At 40.6% G+C, this 22227-nt stretch overlaps 1 protein-coding gene across 2 annotated transcripts; it reads right to left on the minus strand.

Moving 5' to 3' along the window:
• Nucleotides 1-2202: 2202 nt before the first annotated feature.
• On the minus strand, nucleotides 2203-21752 carry LOC146494405 (PDZ domain-containing protein 4-like). 2 transcript variants are annotated; one of them, XM_085147215.1, is made up of 8 exons: nucleotides 18851-21752; nucleotides 9783-9836; nucleotides 8988-9298; nucleotides 8748-8835; nucleotides 8556-8654; nucleotides 8405-8467; nucleotides 7992-8093; nucleotides 2203-5370 (listed from the first exon to the last, which is right to left on the minus strand). In XM_085147215.1, the coding sequence occupies exons 1-8, from the start codon at nucleotides 18908-18910 to the stop codon at nucleotides 3340-3342; spliced, it is 2808 nt and encodes a 935-aa protein (XP_085003341.1). In that variant the 5' UTR covers nucleotides 18911-21752; the 3' UTR covers nucleotides 2203-3339. The 2 variants fall into 2 exon arrangements, with proteins under 2 accessions (XP_085003341.1, XP_085003342.1); XM_085147216.1 differs by lacking the exon at nucleotides 9783-9836 and having other exon boundaries at nucleotides 18851-21750.
• Nucleotides 21753-22227: the final 475 nt, after the last annotated feature.

Consider the following 22227-nt stretch of genomic DNA (forward strand, 5'->3'; position numbering starts at 1 on the left):
ATTATTATTGATATTGCAGACACACAGATGTCGTGAGTTTGTGTATAAACTTTTCATTTTACTGTTGCCTTTTGTTTCTTTTCACTCTTGTTAGAAAAATAAAAGGTTTAGAATTGTTTAGGAAACATGGACTGATTTTTCACCTTGTCCTTTTATAGTCATAAAAGCACTATATATAGAGATGGTATGTTGTTTTGGGAAAAGATTTACACATAAGTGCCAACCAACAACATTTTCAGTTCTATCTGGAGAGAATTAAGCATGTTTATTATTATTAGTAGTAGTAGTGGTAGCTGTAACATATAGATTTCCTATAAATGCAGTTAGACACACTGATTAAGTTATTATTTTGGAAGAACTGCTGTAAGGATTCACATTCACTACATGTGTTTTTGTGCTTGTTCAGAAATGTCTGCGAATGAACAAATTATTAGGAGATTGAAACCAGCAGTCATGGGAAGAGAGGCAGGTAACAGAGGAGAAAGACAGATGCTCACGTGCACATCTATTGCTAATTAACCATTAACACTGACTGGAGTATCTGGAGAGAGCCTGTGCAGATCTGGGTAGACCATGCAAGTGCCCCGTTTTCAGAAAGGACCCAGGTGGCTGGATTTGAACCTAGAATCTTCTTCTTGTGTGGCAGAGCTGACTACTGCACCACAGTCAGTATATAACACTGACTATTTCTAACTTTCCTTTTGTGAAAACCAATTTGAGTCTAAGACCTTCAGAATGAGCGATGGCTCTGATGGTTTTTCCACTCATACTGTGTTACAGCAGCAGGATAAAGAATAAAAATGGTACATATGCAGTACTGCCACCACTGCATAGTGAGTGCATTATAGTATGAGAAATTTAATATTCAAATTGAAATTTTTCTTTGAAGTGGATCTTCATTGTTATTGCCATTACTAATTGGATCTCCCCTCACCCAATTGCAGCAGATGGCAGCCCGCCCCCTCCCCTGGTTCTGTCTGATGTTTCTTACTCTTCAAAGTGAGTTTATTCATCCCACTATCACCAGGTGCTTGCTCATAGGTTATGTGACGGGGGTTTTCTAATTCAGTTTTATTTATATACCACCAAACTGCAACAACAGTTTCCTCAAGCCACTTGTAAATGTAAATGCCATAGAATCATCATGTAATATCATTATCCAAAGCACAAACTTGTTTGGTTGAACTGAATGGTATTGAATGTCTTCATATCATATTTGCTCCATATAAGTCTTGTTTCTTCCATAAGAAACAAAGCAAAAATCAAACCTTTAATGGCACCAAATCATTTTGAAATGTCACTCCTCTTCTTGCGTCCCTTTATTGGCTTCCAGTGAAATTTTGAATGCATTTTCAAATGTTATAAATTAACCTCCTAGATGTCGCGTCCACATATGTGGACATCACATTTTGGGTTATTTAGACCAAAATACTCAATTTTGCTCAACAAGGGCCTGATATCCAGTTACGAGGACATTATACTGCTACTGTTCTATCGAAATTTTAAACAAATATCCTCATGAGTTTTCTTACAAACAAAAATTGTGTAAAAAATATATATATATATTGGTAATTCTTTGTTTTTACATTCATCAGGTCCCAATCAGCCCAAATATCAAAGAGAAATTAAAAATGCTTGCCATGGAAGAGTTCGGGTCTTAGGAGGTTAAATATAAAACACTATTTGGTCACACTCCTGTGTGTAGCAGAGCAACTGAGACCTTATTATAGCTTATTCCTTCTCTCCGATCATCTGATCCGGGTCTATTAACCATGCTTTTCAGGCTTTATCACCTGAACTTTGGAGCAGGCTTCCTCACTTCATCATTAGTTCATTTAAACAACTGCTAAATACTCATTTTTATAGGTTAGCGTGTCGTTATTCATTTACCCTTTATTTTTGCCTATAGTTCAAACATGTGAACTACACACATTCCTACAAACATTCTCCCATATATGTGCGGAAGGGTCCATACTTGAGGTGAGTAATATAAGAAAAGAGTCCAGTTTTTGAACTACTGAATTAAAACATGATGAACAGTATGCTGACTATGCTAAAACACATGAGAAAGTTTTGCCTTAATACTCTAGTTCCATTAACACAATGCTTTCTATTATTATTATTATATTCATTTTAATTTATTTATTGGATGAAAGGTTGTTTAGATAGATGAGGATAAGGATGGACAGACTTCTCAAATGATTAGTAAGATGATCACAGCATTTATTTAGAAAAGCTTTCACTGTAAAATGACAGACACTGGATTTCACAATATTGAACAGACGAGTACACCATGTTTTCTTTTTTCTATGCTAGGATTTTGAGCAAAGTCATAGAAAGACACATCCACAATTACATTATGTTAAAGGCCTTCAATTTTAAAGAACATGAAAAAAGAACATTTCGGTCTTAATATCAAACATGCATATAAGCCAGATGAAAAATTAGCTTTAGTTTACATAAGTTAGGAAATTAGTCGTTCCATCCTTGGCTATGATTGCAATTCAAGTAGACCAAATTAACAGGAATTTTTTTTCAACTTTATTTTGCATTGCAATAGCCTTGATCACAGTCAGCATTAAGATAAACTATACTGCATACTAACCAAAATGTATTGGTCTAGTTTTGCATGAAACGCTATCAAATGATTAATGTGCTTGTATGATACAGTGTTTCTTTTTGGAAAAACGGTAATTAGGCTGCTTTGTGCATCACCGTTTATTTTTTCCTCTAGATTTTTTTTTGTATCATTGAAAAATGTGCTATATACAGTCAAGTCTGCCCGAAAGGAAGGCACCGCTCAGCTCCTCATGACCAAGAAGCATCTGTGATCAGCTGAAGATGTTGGCTTTCTTATGACAAAAACAAAGAGGCATTTGTACATGAACACTTCAAGAATGTAGGAAATTGTAACGACATAAACTGGCACAAAATGTTCCTTTGAAGGTGTGCTTAATGAGAAGTCCTCTGTGGACACTAAATGTTCAGTTTTATGGCACAGAAGTGACTTTAACTCATCTTATTTCACAGCTGCATGGCTCTTGGCTTCACTTTTGATTTTTCTGCATTCTTTCGATCATAAAATAGTTTCTAGTTGTTAAACAGCAGGTGGTTCAATCCCTGACAGCAGACATCGTTTTGTTTACTTAATTCTGTGTCTTTAGGTCTAAGGTTTTGTAATCATTACAGTCATTTACCATCATGAATTTGTGTTGCTGCATCTCTGCAGATTAACATTTGTGCCATGGTTTACTGAAGCTGCTCATCCTGAAAGTAAAACACTTTGGCACTTTCTTATATTCCTAACTCTCTGCCCTCACTCTCTGATCATTTCTTTGCTCAGACTGTGGTGACAGACAGCAGGGGGTTGTAGACTTTCTTCCCATCTGCAGACCTGGTTCCATGAGCCAGTAGCTCCTGTATAGTGATCCAATTGTCCAGGATTTTGCGACTCCGCTTCTTCATGCTCCTGCGGTGACACAACTCCAGGATGGAAGTTGGTTCTTGCTGTTGTTCGGTTCCCTGCTGTCCTCCTCCGCTGCTTCCCTGCTCCCTCTCACGCTCTCTCAGACAGTCGAGGCGGCTCTGCATCATGAACTCTCTGCGCCGCCGCTGCTCTCGGGCCTTCAGCAGCTGCTGCTTGCGTTCCTCTTTGCTCCAATAACGTCCCATTTTCATTTCACTTACAGCGTCGTCGTCTGTTGTCATGCCGCTGCGCTCTTCTCTGATCTTCATGGCGCGTGCCTTCAGGAGGCGATCCCTCACAGGCCGCTTGGCCACGTAGCGCGTGCCATCGCTGCGAATCTTCACCTTCCACTCCATTCGAGGGGAGGCAGGCAGCAGTGGAGGAGACAGTGGTAAGGATGCAGCACCTGGGGCCTGGGCAACATCTTTGCATGTGCTACCCAGGCTCATTGGGCTTGCATCGCCACCATTATCTATGATGCCCTCTTTGGGAGCATTTCTTAGTCCACCCAGCTGCTCAGAGGTGGAGGGGGACCTCAGCTGCATGCAGCTCAGGTAGCGTTGAGGCGGCTGTGTTTCAGTCTGACGGCGAGACAGATAAGGGCTGTTTTCTGCACTGCGTCCACCACCCCTGTCAGCCACTCCGTTAGCTTTGGGATTACGTCTCACTCCTCCATCTGAGCCCCTCCTGGTTCCCCCGTCTCTGGACAGGGACCTAACCTTTGCACCAGGGCTGGAAGTCTTTGCCTCAGCCCCTCGCCTGTGAGCGTGGAGAGAATAGGGTTGGTTTAAGTTTGCTTGTATTCCGTCCCCTCTGGTTCCTCTCTCTCTCTGCCGAGTGGACGCTGGACTCTGCATACCTGCTGAGTGAAGACACTCTCCTCCCTCCAGACTCTGTGTGGAATGTGAAGGGTACTGTTCATTGGCAAGAGGGGTACTCCTGCAACTTTCCCCTCCAGTGTTGTAGGCACTCGTGCTATCTTTATCTGAGCGCTCCCTCTCGGGAAGCTCGTTGATATCTGAAAGAGCATGGTGACAGGATTCCTCGCTGACCAAAGTACCATTAATGTCCAAGCGTCCAGCTCCTGCTCCAGCCCCTACACTTGCCCCATTCTTTTCCTCTAGAGGCCAAGCCTTCAGGCATCGCTCCCTCAGCTGCTGCATTTTCTGTGCCCTCAGGATGTTGCGACACTTGAATTCCAAGTGGCGCAGTTCCTCTTCTAGGAGAGCCATCTCATGCTGTGTCAGACTTTCATTCCTGTTCACATCCAGTGAGACAACCCCTTCCTCTTGTGCTGGCCCCTGACCTCCCAGTAATGTTAGAGCATTACTGTTCTTTTCATAGTAACACTTGATTTCCAGCAGCTCTTTGTATCTCTCACACTCCTCCTCAGTCAGCCCAGGCATCATCATCCTCACAGGATCTGCCTTGTAGGGCCTTTCCAAACGTTCCCCCTGTTCCAAGCCGCCTCCATTAACAGATTCCAGACCTAAAAGGGAGTCCGTGCTAAACTGGAGGTCCTGGGAATGCAGCAAGGGTGGAGTTTCCCCTCGGCTGGAGAAAAATTTGCGCATGCTGCCTGGTGTGTTGGTTGCATTCGTATTGGAGGCACTAGTGTGGTCGTCTCCCAGAAGGTCATGCTCTGAAGACTCCTCATAGCGTGTGCTTTCATCTGTACGACCCACCCCACTGTCCAGCTCCTGGCTGTTGCTCAGCACTGTCTGAAGCAAACTGGGGGAATCCCTGTTCAGTGAATGACTGTGGCTGGGTAGAACACCAGCAAAACCTCCAGGTCCTGCACCCAGAACAGAAGGGCTGTTCTTCACACTATGACAGCTGGCCAGGTGGACAGCATTATCTAATGGCTCCAGCTCCAGCTCATCTGGATCCAGCTGGTTGTCATTCTAACAGGTAAAAGGTGTATCCAGCACCAGTTGATGATGGCAGTTGTTCATTGTTGAAGAGACAAAAAACACAGGAAAATTATTCATTAGGAAGTTGGTCAAATCAAAGAATGGGTATCGTAAATGTCAATGGTAAGTTTTTACATACAATATGAAATTCAGCAGGTATACGGTCATGATATGTTCATATTTCTTGATGGCAGTTAAAATCTGGGCAATGCCGTTCTGAATCACCTGGTGACTCGGTGACATGAGATCTGACTAAAGAGTATTCCACTAATCAAGTCAGGAAAAAATGCGGCCTTGTGGAAATCATTAATGGACAAAAATGATATAACGACTGTATAATGGTTTTTACTTGAGCATCAACACAGACCTGTCAAAAATCCCTCCCAGGTTACAAGTAGACAGCTTTACATTTTTGATCAATGAACTAAGCTTACAGTGAGACAGAACTGTGGAAATGTTTAGATCAATCACTAATAAATCAAATGTATCATTATTTTACTTCAGAGGGTTTTGAGACAAACCAGCATTTAATGTTATTAACTATGTCAACTGCATAGATGAGGTGGGTGATGGTATGGCTATGAATGATTTGACTAAGACAAAGCATGTGTAAAGGAAGCATGTGAAAAGGAAAGTGGACCAAGGATAGAGCCTTGAGGAATGCCACAATTAAAATGGCATCAATGTGATACAGTAAAGGTAAAAAAACAAAGAAAGAAACCCGACTCATGTCTACAAAATAAAAATAATTTCAGTTTCAGCTGAGACATGTTCTCAGTGTGAGATTTAAATAACCAAAAAGTCTGATAATAATAGTCTGATCAATGATTTAAGTTTAAATACTGGCCTAAATAAAGCTTACATAACGTTCTGACCAGTTTAGTTTCAGTCCCTTGATCTTAGAAAGAATAACCTTTTGAGAATAGCAAGGGTGTCGATTTGTGTGTATTTTACACAGACAGTGTAAGGTGAGTTTAAAGCAGCTTAACAACATCAAAGGTAGTAGACTGTGAAGGAGGCAGTTGCTTATTTATACGGGTAACAGACACAGGAAAACAGGATCTGTGACTCCAGTTCAGACTTACTCTCCTTTTAATCTGGCCTCCAACCAAAGGTGTACTTCAGCGGCTAAACTTTACTGCCTTTATGAACTTGCTGTTGAATTATTAGCCTTAAAATAGTGTTTTAGAGTTGAAAATACATGAAAAAAAAAAGAACCTTGAAAATTTGATTATTTTTTTGTGGAAATGTGGACCAATTTTTATCTTAGCAGTACTGATAAAAGCAGCTTTAATTTCGACTACAGTGTATGTCTGAACTGAGGCCTTTTGTGTCACTAGATGGAGCCAGTGCTCTGTAAGATTTTTACACTCAAAAATACATTTGATTTCCATTTACCAATATGTCTCTACAGAAAATAACAAACAAAAAAATCTGAGAGGACTAGGTGCCAAAAAGAAAAGAAAAATGATTTGATGATATGTAAGTATCAGCATTAGTGGATGAGAGTGATCCAGTCTTTAGAAATTAAAGGGAATTTAAATTCATAAAGACCTGTTGTCTTTTCTAATCTGTTTAATTTGCAGACTTGATTGGCACCCCCTCAAAAGCTAATTAGATATATTTCAAATACTTGGTCTCGAATTAGTAAACAATTCACTCCTCCTCCTCTTTGCCTAATTGGTTTGATTTGAATGTGAACTGCATGCAGACCGTGAGGCGAGCTATTGATTAGGTTCGTCTTCATTCTCATTCTTTGGCAAACCCCTTCAGTTCTCCTTCTTTCTCCCACAGGGCAACAGATCTCTTTAATCTTTGCTTGTGCATTTCCCTCTGATGATTCTCCCTCTCTCACTTGAATCCTAATGTGGGACAATGCCTTAGCAATATAAATCTTGTCAGCCTTTCACAGCCAGTGCTTGTGCTCTAACACAAGGACACATTTAAACAGAGGACAGGCTGTTTGTGTGTGTGTGTGTGTGTGTTTGGCTTAAACCATTTTAATGAGTGCCTTTTAAATCTGCACTAAAACTCAGACCGCATACAAATTTTTTGCTTTATCACATATTTTGCCTGCCTCCGTATGAAGCGTGTTCTTGTGAAGCTTTGCAATGAAAAATCCATTTGAGCAGGTCGACACGTGTTGTGGTTTTACAAGTAATTTGGCAGAGGTATGTTATTCAGGGCCGTCTGATGTGTGTTACAGTGCCCCCATATCTGCTGGAAGAGTGACCTTGAGTGAAACAAAGTGGTGCCACATTAGCACTGCGAGTACAAGCACTATCTGTCTTTGTCTCTCCCTTCATGTTATCTGTGTTCTCATCGTGTTTTTGCACCCCTTTGCTTTTCTGCCTCCTGAAACTCTAAAGCACAACGCCAAGTTATTCCTTTTGTTTTCTATCTCTTCTTCTATTTGTTCTTGTGTCTAAATTACCTTTCATTTTTGTGACTAAATGTTAATGTAATGTCTGTAGTATCACCTATATCCAAGCGAACAAATTTCCTGCTGCTCAAAAAGGGAGATAGAGGGAGAACAGTGCATTTTCCGCTGGGTATTTTTGACTAAATTTTGTAGCATTTCCCCCTAAAAACTGCATCTCCAATTTCCTCACCTCTATCTCAGGTCGTGCGAGAAGCAGGGATACATTAGTGCTGTCCTCTCTGGTGAGAATAGCCACCGCCTCCTCTCTGTTCTGGATGTCCACTCCATTTATCTGACAGTGAAAGGAGAGAATAATGTCAGATAATGTAAGAGCCTTAATGCCAATGTTAGATTGAATTAAAGTGCATAGTTCAGGAAAATGGGTTTCTTTATTAAGCTACTGAAAAAACCTCTCTGTAGTTTAACAGCATAGGAAATAATATTCAAGAAGAATTAATCTTAAATGTGGCGCTATTAGCAAATTCTTTTGAAATGAGGCACACAGGATGTGGTCCAGGGGGTTATCTAAGATTTCAGATTTAGGCATAAATATTACATAAAGTAATGGCATAGAAAAGGAACCTTAGCTTAGAAAACCTCTACCTGTAGTATTCGATCCCCTTTGCGGATACGACCATCCATTGCAGCTATACTGTTGGGGTTCACCTAAAACGATAACGTCTGGAATTATGAACAAATGGGAACTACTTTTTTGAACTACTGAGAGTTTTAACATTCATGATACTGTCTTCACCTCGCCTACATAGATCCCGAGGTCCTCCTCCTCATCAGTTCTGTAACACACTGTCAGACCCAGTTTATCCTGCTGTCGAGACTTGTACAACTCCACCTCCTGGTGTAGTTAGAAAAAAGTTAACGAATGTCAGACAGGAAGTGGGGATCAGCTTTCTGTACTAGAGTTTTGAGGTAGCTAATAGGCTCTCACCTCATATTCCAGCTCATCCTGCCTGTCCACTTCATGCTGGTTGATGTCGAAGTAGTCTGTGGGGTCATAGTACACAGGCTCTATAAAGCTGAGGATGAGAAAATTCATGAAATATTTGAGTAATTGGGACAGCTACCGACTTCAAATGTGTGAACAGAATGGCATGGGATAGCACAGCAGGTGAGTTCTGGTCTGATGGTTGGACATGCTGCAGAATCCAATTAAACTGCTCCCACTCACAGTTCATTGAGTAGATATGGTTCCAGGAGTGGAGGCAGAGGAGGGGATGGTGGAGGGTCGGGTGGGGGTGGAGCTCCACAGGGATGCTGGCTGCTCTTGCCCAGAGTCAACATATGCTGGAAGCTGATGTCTGTTTGGGTGCAGCTGTCCACACAGTCGGCCATGCCCATGGTCACTGGCACTTGGCCTCCAGGAGCTCCTGCTAAGCCCGCCCGTCTGCGGGCCCCCCTCCTCAGTATGCTGGATAGCACAGGGTCCCGTATGTCCAGGGTGGGATCCCCCGACAGACGTGTCAACTCCTTCCCATTCACCTGAAGAAAACAACAACAACAAACATTACAATTCAATAGTGGAAGAGCAAAATGAGAGGAGGAAGAGGAATAAAATAAAATAGTTCCAGGAAGAAGAAATAAGCTGTAGATTTTCCACAGCTGCAAAAAATAAACAGCAAGCAGAAATGACCAGAGACTGAATTTTAGTAAAAACTGAACCATAAAGATGCTGATATGAATGACAAGAAGTGGAGGAGAGGAAGATAGCAACTCATATCAGCAGTTAGATTAAATGGGCAAGGTTAGTTCACAGAAGGAAATGAAGGAGGGGAAACTACAGCTACAGATACCTAAAATAAAGCAAAACTGACACTAAGTTAGTGAACAGAAAACTCAAAACATACACTTCAGTGTCACAAAGCTAGTAGACTTCATACATGGACACGGAAGCGTAAAACCAAGTTATATAAAAGGCTTCGACACATCACACCAAGCAGCAGAGCAAAAAGCCGAATACTGAGACCTTCAATCGACCATCAGCGTCAAAAGAGCACAGCATGTTTCTTATGTGACCCTTCTGTGAAGAGAAAGAAAGACAGCAGGAAAATGGTGAAGTTAGAAAGTAATTACAACTGTGAATAGATGGGAAATGGAAAGGGGTCACTGAGAACTTTTTTTTCTTATAATGGAGAGGACCAAAGGTAATGGCAGAGAAAAAACGCATATTAAGCTTCAACACTGACAAATATCAAATGGAGTTTCCTCAGTACGTTAGTCATTCTGGTCTGCAAAACACTTTTATCTTTCGTCTGTGCAAAATAAAGATAATTCCTCTCTGCATAAATCTTTCAATCTGGAAAACATAGTTTCATTTTCCTTCTTTTTACACAAGAGTGGGAACTTTCCTGAAAACCTTTGTCAGATCATTTTCTGCCAGCAAATCACACTTTCAGGATTTTGATCAGGAAAACATTTATACCTATGTTTCATAGGTATTTCAGATATTTTATTAAGCATACTTTTGTGCTCTTGAACAGTCCCAAATATACGCCACAGTATACTGCTCCTGCTTGTGTATGTTTTGATTCACTTGTACTGTTTTAATATCCTTTGGCTTTTGAAACTTCTCCTTTCTGTCCATGTACTGTTCAAACAACAAAGCGGAGAGAAGGCATTAAAAATGTAAGATTATTGAAAAAAAATGAAACAGTACAAGGATTTTGCCTTCAAGGTGACTTAAAGCAAAACAATCCTTATCATACCAAGCAGTGCTTTGCACAAACCTAAGGGAGAAAGATTTATTCAGTATTCAGGCTAAACTGGCTTGACTACCACCACAGAATGAAATGTTATGTATTTTATACATTCAGCTTTCCCACAACATGTGATTTCAGTACTCTTTTGTTATAACAATAGCCCTAATTTCTTCAGTATTTTAGTTGACGAACAACTAATTATAGTTAACATTATACTCAGTGGTTTATTTCTAATTTGCAATTATAGGACTGTGCAAAATTCTTAAGTCACTCCTCATTTCTTTGTTTGGTAGGAAAATTGAAATAGCTGCAGGATTTATTGGAAGATGCTTGTATTAAAATACAGTATATGAGGCAAAACATAATTTGCACACTTCTAATGAGACTGAAAGTCACCATTTAGTCTGACCACTTTTATTCTTCAACACAGACTGAGCTCTCTTAAGCTATATTTTATGTATATCTGAGTAAATGTAAGTAGTCTTCAGGAATAGTTCTCCATGCTTCTTCAAAGAGATTCTTTGGATGGAATGCTGTAGTCGTACTCCTTCAGTAATGTTGAGATCCAGGGATAGTGTCCCATTGTGTTTTTCTATCTAAGTGTGCTTTTATTGGTTGGCATTGTGTTTGGGATCATTATCATGATGAAATGATCAATTTAATAAAAATAAACTACAAGAAACTCTGGATCTTTACAAGATAAATATAAATAAAGATGGCATGGCTCTAGACGTTTGCATGGTATTGCATGCTAGCATGGAAGCTAACAATAGCTTTAAGCTAACTAGCTATTGAAAATTATGTATAAAATATGTATTGTATATAAAAGATGGATATAGCTTCAGACTATACTACAGTGAAGTGCATTTCTGCAAGTACTTTAGCTTTACTGTATACTTCTAATATCTAGTAATCTTTTGAAAATTATTAAAAATGCCAACAAGGGAGTGTGTCATGTTACCAATTAGCAGAATGCTAGCAATTTATAAGGACAAACCATTTACCCTGCGAGAAAAACTAAAAACATAAGTGTATTTCAGTTCTGGCATATTATTACTAGTGCAGTTGTGAAAACTAAAAACTGCTGGCCTTTTGGTCCAGAAGCAGGACTGAATAGTTGTTTTAGGTGTTTAACTTCATTTTCAGTTTGTGGTCATGATTGCTATTTTCAAGTCTGAATACAGTGATTTTGGCTTTATATATTATGGCCTCAATTAAAGTCAAATGGGAGACTAAAGCTGGGTTTCTGATGAACCTATACTAATTAAGCTAACCAGCAAGCCTCCGCTGGCACTAATAGATTGTTGGTTTATGAGTCAGATCACCCCCTTGCACATTATGTCGCATTTCAAGACACTCCAAGATGACAAACACAGGTTGCTGTCACAGTGTTCATCTTTTTTATGCAGTCCGTGGCTAAGGATCAGAATATTATCATTGCTTCAACAACTGGGGCCTCATAGAGCCAATACGTCACACGTTTGTAAATTTCGATCTAAAATACCATTAATTTAAAGGCATTTACATCACATGTAGATGAATTTAATTTTCTTGGTGTCATTCCATATGAGAGACAGCAAAATGAAGATGTGTGCATATCCATGTTGCTGAGCCAGACAGCCTTGGTATAATTTCATTCATGTTGTACACAGTCACTGACCTTGGCTGTCTGCGACTCGCCACATCTTTACCACTCTGCTTCATGCGCCCACTCCCTCTTTCAAATCTTGTCCCCTTCCAGTAATTGCATGTCAAATCAATGTTCCCCTGTGCAGCCAAGCACAAAAACTTTCTTGCCACATTGGGCTCCTGTTCCCCACACTTTTTTTTTCTTTCCCACATTGGTTCTCCCACATACTCCTACAGCAACTGCATCTCCATCCCTTGGGGTCTACCTTTCGTGTTTTTCCATAGCATCCAATTCCTTTCTGTTCTCTGCATCTAAAGCCATGTCCTCTCCTGCTTCTCTCTCCAGTTTTCTCCAGGCTCTGCATTTATTTTGCCATGCTGCCTCAGCAGTTCTGTCTGCTCTGTCCCTTCCCTCGAGATAGCAATTCGCACTCCTCTATTTCCATCTATTTCTGCTGGCCCACCTTCCTCTCTCTAATGTTCCTCCATAAATCTTGCTGCCTCTCTTAATGAGGCTCTTCGCTACAAATAAGACACTTCCTCCCCGCATGACCTACTAGTGATGAAGGAATTAACAATCTACAATTTGTGTGTTTTGTATTATGTGTGTTGCAACACTCAACTCATTATCTATTTTTCACTGTAGGACATTTCTATTGTTCCTGTGCTATATGCCCTTCACGATCAGAGAGAGGCTATTAGAAGTCAGCTCCATGGTCATGAGTGACAGGTATGAATACTGATAGAAGGGGTAAAAGGGGGCTTTCTCATTTATTATCAATGAGAGGTGCTGAGATTGCTTTTAAGATGACTTCATGCAGGGTAAACGTTGTTGTGTGTTAGGCAGCTTTTCAGATCCGACTTGATGGACAATCCATTACACTCTTTCCAAATGCTGTACTCTATTTTCTCTGGGTTACTGGGTCATTATGTACATTTGCGGTTTAGAAGCTAAACTATGCACTCACAAAAAAATAAAATGTGAAAAACAAAAGCTGCTGTTGCTCATTCATCCCCAGGCTCCTTGTGTAGTTTATTTACATTTAAAATTATTTTAAAATTCAGAAAAAACAGTCTCCGAAATTCACAGCGGGGGGCTGGCGGTGGTGGTATCTACGGTGGCTGTGAAGCGGAGGGTGGGGATGTTGTGGATAGAGATGAAAGAGAGGCTGAGTTCAAAGTGTAGACGGAGAAAGCAAAGCATGCGAGACATAAGGAGCGGAAAGGAGGTGAAGAGAGGTGTAATGATGATGGAGAGATGTAGAAAACAAGCTTTCAAGAATTTGCCGGGTAAATGTAAACAGAGAGAGAGCCTGACACTGCGATCGAGCTTGCATGTAAACACACACACAATGGAGCTCACGGGGAATTACTAAGTGGTTGATGCATAATTAGTTTTTATCCGAGAGCCCTTTAAAGAGCAAATTAATCCCATGTGCTGTACAACAGGCTGAGATGAAAAAGAAGGGGGAAGGCAATGACTCACTACACAATAATGCACATTAGCTCACACATAGTCTTCATTGTAGGTTAAAAAAAAACCCACACAAATAAGATCAATCTTAATCTAAAGTGCAGCCTTTAAGCTTTTCTTCTCAGCATCACCAAGTTTTTCCGAGCTTGTGTTCATTTGCATTTCCACAGTGTTTATGCAGGAGCATGCATGAACGATACCTGCACCCCCCACCCCCGACTTATTGAATTCTGACTTGTTTGGTAATTGATTTTTCTCATCCTCCCATGCTTTGAAGGCTGCACCAGTCACCTCAAAAAAATCAATTAATCTGGAGACAGAGCTGACCTACTCCAGATATAACCCCGATTGTTTGATATCACAGAGCTAATTTAAGTAGACAAGCCTGGAGTGGTGGTCTTATTATAAAGTGATAACACTGAGAAGATATTGATTTGACAAAGTATTCACACATTGCTCATCGCAAGGATAAGCAGAAGAGAATGGATGGATTCACACATTGCTTTAAATGCTTAGGCAGATACATAGATTGGGCGTAGACAAACACACCTTTGGCATTACAGACAGCTGACACTTGAGAAGGTAACAAACAGTCTGTCAGGCAGTCTATTTAACTGCTTTAAATTACCTGTTTGTCTTTTCCTTTTTGCTCCATTTGATGCTTCAATTATTTCTAACACACTGTTAGGGTTACATAGAAACACATTCACATCGATGCCAAGAAGGTTATGTGATCATTCGGTTTATCTGTTAGTTTGCACAATTACTCATGAAAATCTTATCACAGCTGGGACCCAACTTAGAAGTGATTAACTTTTGGAAATGATCCATATCCGAATCTGGATCTGGATTGCCACTGTGAGATAGGGCAAAATTGGACATTTTCCACACACCAGTTTCATGATTACTAATACAGAAAACGTGTAACTGTGATATTTATAAGCTGAAATGCCATCTAATAAATGAATAACATGGAAATGATTCCAGTCATTCATCTATTATTCTGATATTATTCTAAATAACTGAGTGACTGTATGGGTATTGTTAAAGACTGTCTCCTGCAATTGTATTTTGTGTTTAATTGACCAGAAAACACCAGAATTTGACTAATATCATTATTTTCTTTTCTTTCGACATTGCAGTAACATCATTATCACGGTCACTGAACTGATACTGATATTGCCAATCATCGCAGTCCTCATTTCTTGTCATTTTTTCACAAATACATATCAAATTAAAAATAGAAAAATCGAGACACATCATTTTGATTATCTTAAGAAAAAATGACAGGCTTAGAGGGACCAGTAATTCTTGTTGATCCAGGGACTAAACCCATTCGTGGGAAGGAGGGAATTGACAGTCTTGGCAGAAAAATGCAGTCTCCATCTGCTCATTTTGATGTATTTGTCAATATCTTTAGCTCCTCCTGTGAACAGGATGTTGGTGTATAAATATATAACGAATGGCTATATGAGACAACTGAGTTTAAATTATTTAGGTAGGATTTATAGAAGCAGCACTTCACCTTATATTTGACTACTTTATAATGTGCTGTAGAGAATTTCTCACCAGGTTTAAGATGTTAGATAGAATAAAATAGTATTTTAACCAATTCAATTAAAGTATTTATAGGAAAAGGTGTAAATAAAGATAAATTATATAATCGGTGAATGATATAACTCCAATATGATAGCACTGTAGTACAGCATGCTGTTGAAATACTTCTGTAGTAAATCATGTTACAGTATACTGTCAGATGTATCTTTATTCTGTCCACATGTGCCAGCATGCGGCTGCCTTTGTCATTCACACACACCGGGGTGCACCGGCTGGGTGTGATTGCCTCTGTGCACTTATCCAGCTTTATCAGCTGGTCATTGGTATGTATCGATTCTGATGTGTTTGCTTCTTGCGAGTGTCAGCATGTTTCTTCTTGTCACCGTGAATGAAAGCACATCAGGTCCGTTTAATGACGCGGGTTGCCATGGAAACAGCCTCCTGCTTTACAGTGACGGGAGAGGAAAAGAAGGGAGCGGCTGAAGGGCTCAGAGGGGAGGAATGGGTTTGCTGAGTGTGTGGGTCAGGTACTCTGTAAAATGTATGTAAAATAAAATATGTTGCTTAAAAAATGGTTGGTAATATTCATATCTGCCTGCAGCTCTGCGATTCATCAAGTGAACCGAAATATTTCTTCTTACTTGTGGCTGTAGGACGCAGTATTGATTCGAAACATGCCAATGGGTGTGTACCAACCACCAGTATGCAGCGTATGTGTAGCAGAGGCCCAATGTATAATGCATGAGTTTTATTCCTTTGGCAAGAGAAGCAAGTGTTTTGATATAGTCAGATTTAACAGGCTGGTTTTAGAGCGCGATGTAGCTGTAAGCTGTTTAACGCTGTATTTATTGTCTAAAGACAGACTCAGTTACTCAGTAGACTGCATCTAATTTGAAGGTATAATTATACATGTTAGTTAAGGAAAACAGCTCAAAGCCGCTTCCCTCTAAAGGGAAAATGAATAGCGTGGAAAGCCAGGAAATGTGGGGTGCAAGTGTAATTATGTTTCTCTTTTATGATGTTTTTTTTAATGATTAAGTGCCGTATACCTCAATTTTTTGCTTGGCGTGATCTTTGGATTATTCAGCCATCTGCACAGCAAGATTTGATTTTTCAGTTATCGTTACAGTAAAATAACCTTAATTGAATTTTGTGTAGAAAAGCAGGTTTCTGATCACCTTCCTGTTGCTTTTTTTGCTTCTTAAGTGTTTTCCTTTTTTTTTTTTTTTAGCAGTTTAGCACAAACCAGCTCGTGCTTCTTTTATGAGACTTCTAGTGTTTATAATATTCTGATTGCACTTGTAGCAATCAGCCTCTCTAAGCCAAGGGCTTTGGCTCCGCTTTGATACCCCATCTGCGTTCGCTCTCTTGTCTCATACTTGTATTTCATGTTTAATAGACCACACTGTATGTAGTCTTGCCGTCTCACCACCTCAATACTTTGGGTGCAGAGAAAGCATCTTTCTCTGCAACATGACTAGTCTTCTGCCTGCTCCAAATCATACACCCTATTTTCACGGCTATCCACTCCTCACCACACCCGTCTGGAAGACACGTGCAGGTGTCTGATCAAGCTGAATGGACTCTGGGATGACAAACCTTGACAGATGCCTACGTCTGACGCAACCCTCGAGTACAGTTGACCTCACAATCACCAGATTAATGAAATTATGTGTTTTCTACTTGCCACAATGCTGACCTGCATGCAGTCAGTGTTGTTATTGCTGACTCTTGTTAGGTAAGGTCACTGATTGTGGAATGATCCACCCGTGCTCTGAATTTATGATCACATACCAAACTGTGCACGCCACCTCCTCACCCCTCACCCTCCACCCTGGGGATTTGTGAAGTCACTCAAACTTCTATATTCGCCCCTGCTCCCTGAAGTGTTCAAATCAATTACGTTTGACATCTAAGGACAAGCAGCGGGGAGAAAAGACAGTCAGGCTTTCCCAGACGCTTTCATTCACATGCTTGGACTCCCTCTTTGACACATAACTGTGCTTCTGTTTGGGCTCTCTTCCTGTTTTCCTCTCTCTTGGCATTGCCTTTGGCACCAGATGCAACCCAGTTAACTGGCTCAGACCCCGACTTCAGCAGGCAATAGAGTTTCAGCTGAGGCTTCTGGTGCCACAGATACTACAAGTGTTGCACTCCATAGCTATGTGTGCTGAGCATTTTTCATGCTTAGTAAGCATGGGACCTCTTTTCGGTCACCGCGTGCATCGCGGCGTTGCGGAGCAGCAGCTTCCTTTAGGCACTGCACAGCCAGATGAGCTTACTCACATTCAGTCTGTGGTCCCAGTTGGCAGGTGGTGCTGAAGCTGTAACCGTGGCAACCCCTCTCTCTCACAACACTTTAGCCCAGTTTAACAACCCATCCATCCTCATGCCTCTGTGGTTCTGCACCACAAGGCTACTTCGTCTGCGCCAGCCTATCTCTCCATCTCATGCAGTGGTCGTATCATCATAATCACTGTGAAGTACCATTACCATAATTATCAGTATTATTGTCACTAGATGACTATTCCAATACATCAATTAGCAGGCTTGTTCAAGAGGTACTAGGCTAATTTATACATGTATAAAAATCCATAAAAATGGAGGAGAGAAGAAAAAGCAGGTTATGATTTTGAGTTTGCATCAGTCGGGCTGATTCACGTAATTAACTTTATTTATTGATGTTTATTTGCAACTAGTTTTATTCATTTCTTACATACCATGACTTACAGTGTAACTTCACAACCGTTATCCTGTAATTTTTCTGCATTCAGCTTATCATTTCCAGCACCTAAAAAACTTACAAGTAGGTAAATGAGAAAAGGAGGGTAACAGTTGAAGGTTTTAGAAATAATGAGTATAATCAGACAATTTTTAAAGAAAGTGGGAAAAAATATGAGGAAGATACAAATTATACTGCAGGAGGAAAATAACTATTTACTAAATACGAGCTGATTTTCATCTGCAGTACCTTGACAGGTAAACACACTTTTTTGGAAAGTTATTAAATAAAAATGCATAGATACAAATCTGTTGTATTTTATAACAATTAATTTTAATATACTTACATAACCTAAAAAGCCCGAATAGGCTCCTGATTTTTCCCTACTCAGAAACACAGGGACATTGTAAGATCTTAATATATTACTACCCAATCAATATAACCAATATAAATCAGGTTGGTGAAGGAAGAAATGGTGATGTGGTGCTAACGTTGTGTTTTGATTTATTAATTATAGATATTTATTATCCTTTACATTTGCTTCAGTGTAAATAACTGTGGCCAACATGTCATTAACATCTTTCTATGCACATAATTTAGAGCTAATGTTTGACTTTTTATTCATGAGCTGACTCTATGGATTTTATTTTTGTTGTTTTAATCAGAGTGGCTCATTTATGAAAAATTTATTTGGGATTCAAAACAGTTTTTTGTGTTGTTTTTTTGGGTGTGTAAATGGTTTAGTTAAATTGTTGGCAAGAAATGTTGAGCGTCTGTTGATTTCTGAGAAAGATGGTTGTGCAGCAGCTTCACTGTAAGGAAAATAACAAGTTGGGAGAGAATAACAAAGAATACTTTGGGGACACACGCAAACACTTCCGCTTGAAGACTCACGAAGAAAGAAATTCAAGAAAGTCAAAGGACAAAGAGAGGAGAGGAGACAGACAGCTCACCTGGAACATGACCCTGTATTGTTCCTCAGGTTTTTGGACCACACACATGTTGCACCCCATCGTGGCTGTGCAGGTCCCACAACTGCCCCAGATGACCAACGCTCACTCCAGGATTCTTTGTGCGGTCTTTGTCTATGGCAGTGGGAGAGCCCCACCCTCATTCGCAGGGTTGTAGCATACAACTAGTCCTCAGAGTAACACACAACACATCTCTGGCTGGGAAGAACACAGTTTAATTGGCTGTGTCACTGTTCGCTTCTCTTCTGTGCTGTTTGCAGCTCAAGTGTTGTAATCCAGAGTAAATTTAAACGTGGAGATAGTTTCAGAGCAGCGAGCCCACGTGTTAGTTTCTGTTTCCATGGCAAGCAGAAATGTGTCTTGTTTAAGTTTGTGTGCTTGTTGTAGATCAGGAAGGATTTTTGACTGGATCTGTGGAAAAGATGTGCTTCAAGAGTCCTGCTGGTTTGTGTGTCATTCAATAGATCAGGCATAAAATGTTGTGCTTATCCAGTAACTTTTCAAAAATGATCACATGGAAAGCTTGCTGTAAATTGCTACAGTGGCTTTTTAGTTTGAAAAACTGCACTAAAAGACAAAGTTTTCCCAGAAGAACTCTCGCTGAACTCTCCCACGCTGTTCCTGAGTCTTTTTCACTCAAAGAACTAAACTTCCAAAAAGCACGTTTTCAAAAATGCTCTTTGAGCCCGTTAGATGCTAACAATGCAGCTATCAAAGAATTTGCCTCAGTTTTGTTTTTTTCCTTCTGCTATCATCGCTGCCACTTGGAGCTTCCCACGTACTACACTCTTTCTCTCTTTCCAGGACTGCTGAGTGTGGCTGCTGAGATAATTTAGCCTCTTCAGTGCCTTTTTTAGAACCCTCTTTACCTATTCTGATCCTCCACTTAACGATCAATGCGTGTTTAAAGTAATTTCATAATTTAAATCTATTGAAATGCACCGAGTAGGGAGGTGGGGCAGGTTGGGTGGTGCCCGTTATGCCAGTAGCCTGGATCTCTAAGCCCTTGCTGTGCAGCTAAGATAAGCTGCGTGCCACAGACAACAACCTAAAGACAAGCACACCTACAGACACATCAAGACAGGAAACAAGACACGATTCTTTCAACTACACGCTTTACTGCACAGAGGGAGTGCCAATTTTCCTGTAACTATCAGAAAAACTGTCATTTTTCATAAAGCTTCTCCAAACAATACAAGCAAATAAAACATACAGAAACTGTAAAGTTTGCAGATTGTTACAGCAAATCGCAGCATTTATCTGATCTGTTGTCAGAAGTCATGACCAGTATCAAACCACTTATATTCAGCTATACCATACTCTCATGGGTTGGACCCACTGATTGATTATAATTACTGACACCTCCTATCCTGTCTGTGTTGGGAAATCAATACAAAACTGATTCATTGATCAGCTGGATTTTGTGCTGGGTGGGTCGTTGTTGAGCTCAAGGTTCTTTATGACAAGTACCACCAACGTTCATCCTACATATCCAATTAATTCATTTAGAAAGGCACCTTATTTTTTTATGAATTTGCAGACATGCTCTGCACTGTTACTAATTCTGATGCTTTAGTTTTAACTCTTCAAATAAAGCTGTTGTAAACTGTCTCACCGAATTTAAATATGAATTGAAATTCCCGTTTGCTTTAGGATTAGCCTCAGTCTGCCTCCTTCAAAGGTAACTAGAATTAGAATATGCCATATTCCTGTCTCCTCCTTTGCCCTTTAAGTGTCATCATATTACTCAGAGCGTTATCATTAATCCTCCAGCAAGAGGTCATAGTTTGAAAGTCTTGTCTCAAAGTACCATCGCGCTGTCTGCTGCCAGTGACAAGGTGTTACAGCTGCTAATCTTTATTCAAGGCTCTGCTACACCTGTATTCTTTCCAGAGGCTGTGTAATCCCAAAGTCCACACACACACCGAGTGGCATCCTCACTCACACAAGCACAGAGGAAAGCTAAATACACTCAATGAACCGCATAATAACTTGGGAGAAACAACCTGATAGTCGAACTCTCGAGAGCAGACGGCCAATCAACCTATAGTGAAGTGCCAGACAGGCTCAGCAGGCAAGCCAGTTCCAACTGTCACCCAGTCTTTCCACCTCCTGCTCATCATCATCATCTACCTCTACCTGAGTGTCAGTCCTACATGATTGTTGCAGTTGAGTGTTTAGGATGTTTCCCAGCCTGCCATGCTTTCAGAATAAAATATGGCATGGCACGCTGTGACAAACGCAGCCTTTCTGTTAGAGTGGTGGGTGTAAAAATATATGTCCTGTGCTTGTGTCAAAGTTAGTCCATCTTCAGTGTGCTGCAGGAAATTCAAGAACATCAGTCAGTAAGTCCATTTTAATCCTTCTTTTGTCCTCTGGTCTTTCCCTTTGAAACATCCACAGGAGGATATTTATTTGTAAGAAAAGAAATAAAAACCATGGCAAGTATTCCAGGTGGTTAGAGTGTTGTGCAGAGTGCAGCGCTAGTCTCAGGTCAGTGATAAATCACCGTCAGCAGCCTCACAAGATGAGAGAAATCATTAAAGGCTGATTGGAGGATACTTCTTGGCTTCTCCCCCTGGGCAAGACGATAAATGCACCCCCCCCCACTGCAGTGGAGGGGGAGAAACAAAAGGCGGTTGGTCCCCAGCGGTGAAGGAGCTTACTGATCTGCACGTCGCACTACTACTAAAACTGCATCTTCTGGTTTTACACTGTATAATCTCTTTCTTCCTCTGTCTCTCCCCCACCCTCTTTCTCTCCATATCCAGGGCTGGGCCACTGCTCTCTTTTCCAGTCCCCCATAATTTTTACCCACACCTCATTTGCTACCCTCTCCCTCCTCCTTACACTCTCATCTCCCCTGCCTCTCTTGCTCTGCTTGTCTGCAGGCAAGAGAGCAAGCACTAGAAAGTCTATGCGCTCTGTTTCGGCAGGACAGGACAAGATAATGAGCAACGCCACATAAAAGTGAATGAAATATCGAGATTTTCATGCACTGTACTACCAAGACGTGCAAGAAAAGTGGGGAATCGGTTCATTTAAGCAATTCAGTGTCAACCCTTGTTGAGATGTATCAGAAAGAAAAAGGATGATTGCACTTTTTCATTCCAATAAAAATGCCCAGAGCAGGTAGAGAGCTGATGACTGGCTGTGCATTTAGATGAGGTTCTGTGCTGCCACAAAGAAGGAGGGAAGCGAAACAGGGGGGTGGGAAAAGAAGAAAAACAAGTGAATAACAGGTGTGACAGGATAAATCGAAAGATATGGAAGAAAGCCAAGATAGAAAATGCAAATGACTGTGTGGGAGATCACTGGTGAAGTGGAGAAGGGGTGGAAACAAGGGGTTTCTGCAGTAA

This window comes from Neolamprologus multifasciatus, chromosome 20 (genome assembly GCF_963576455.1).
Source record: "Neolamprologus multifasciatus chromosome 20, fNeoMul1.2, whole genome shotgun sequence".
Taxonomy (NCBI): Eukaryota; Metazoa; Chordata; class Actinopteri; order Cichliformes; family Cichlidae; genus Neolamprologus; species Neolamprologus multifasciatus.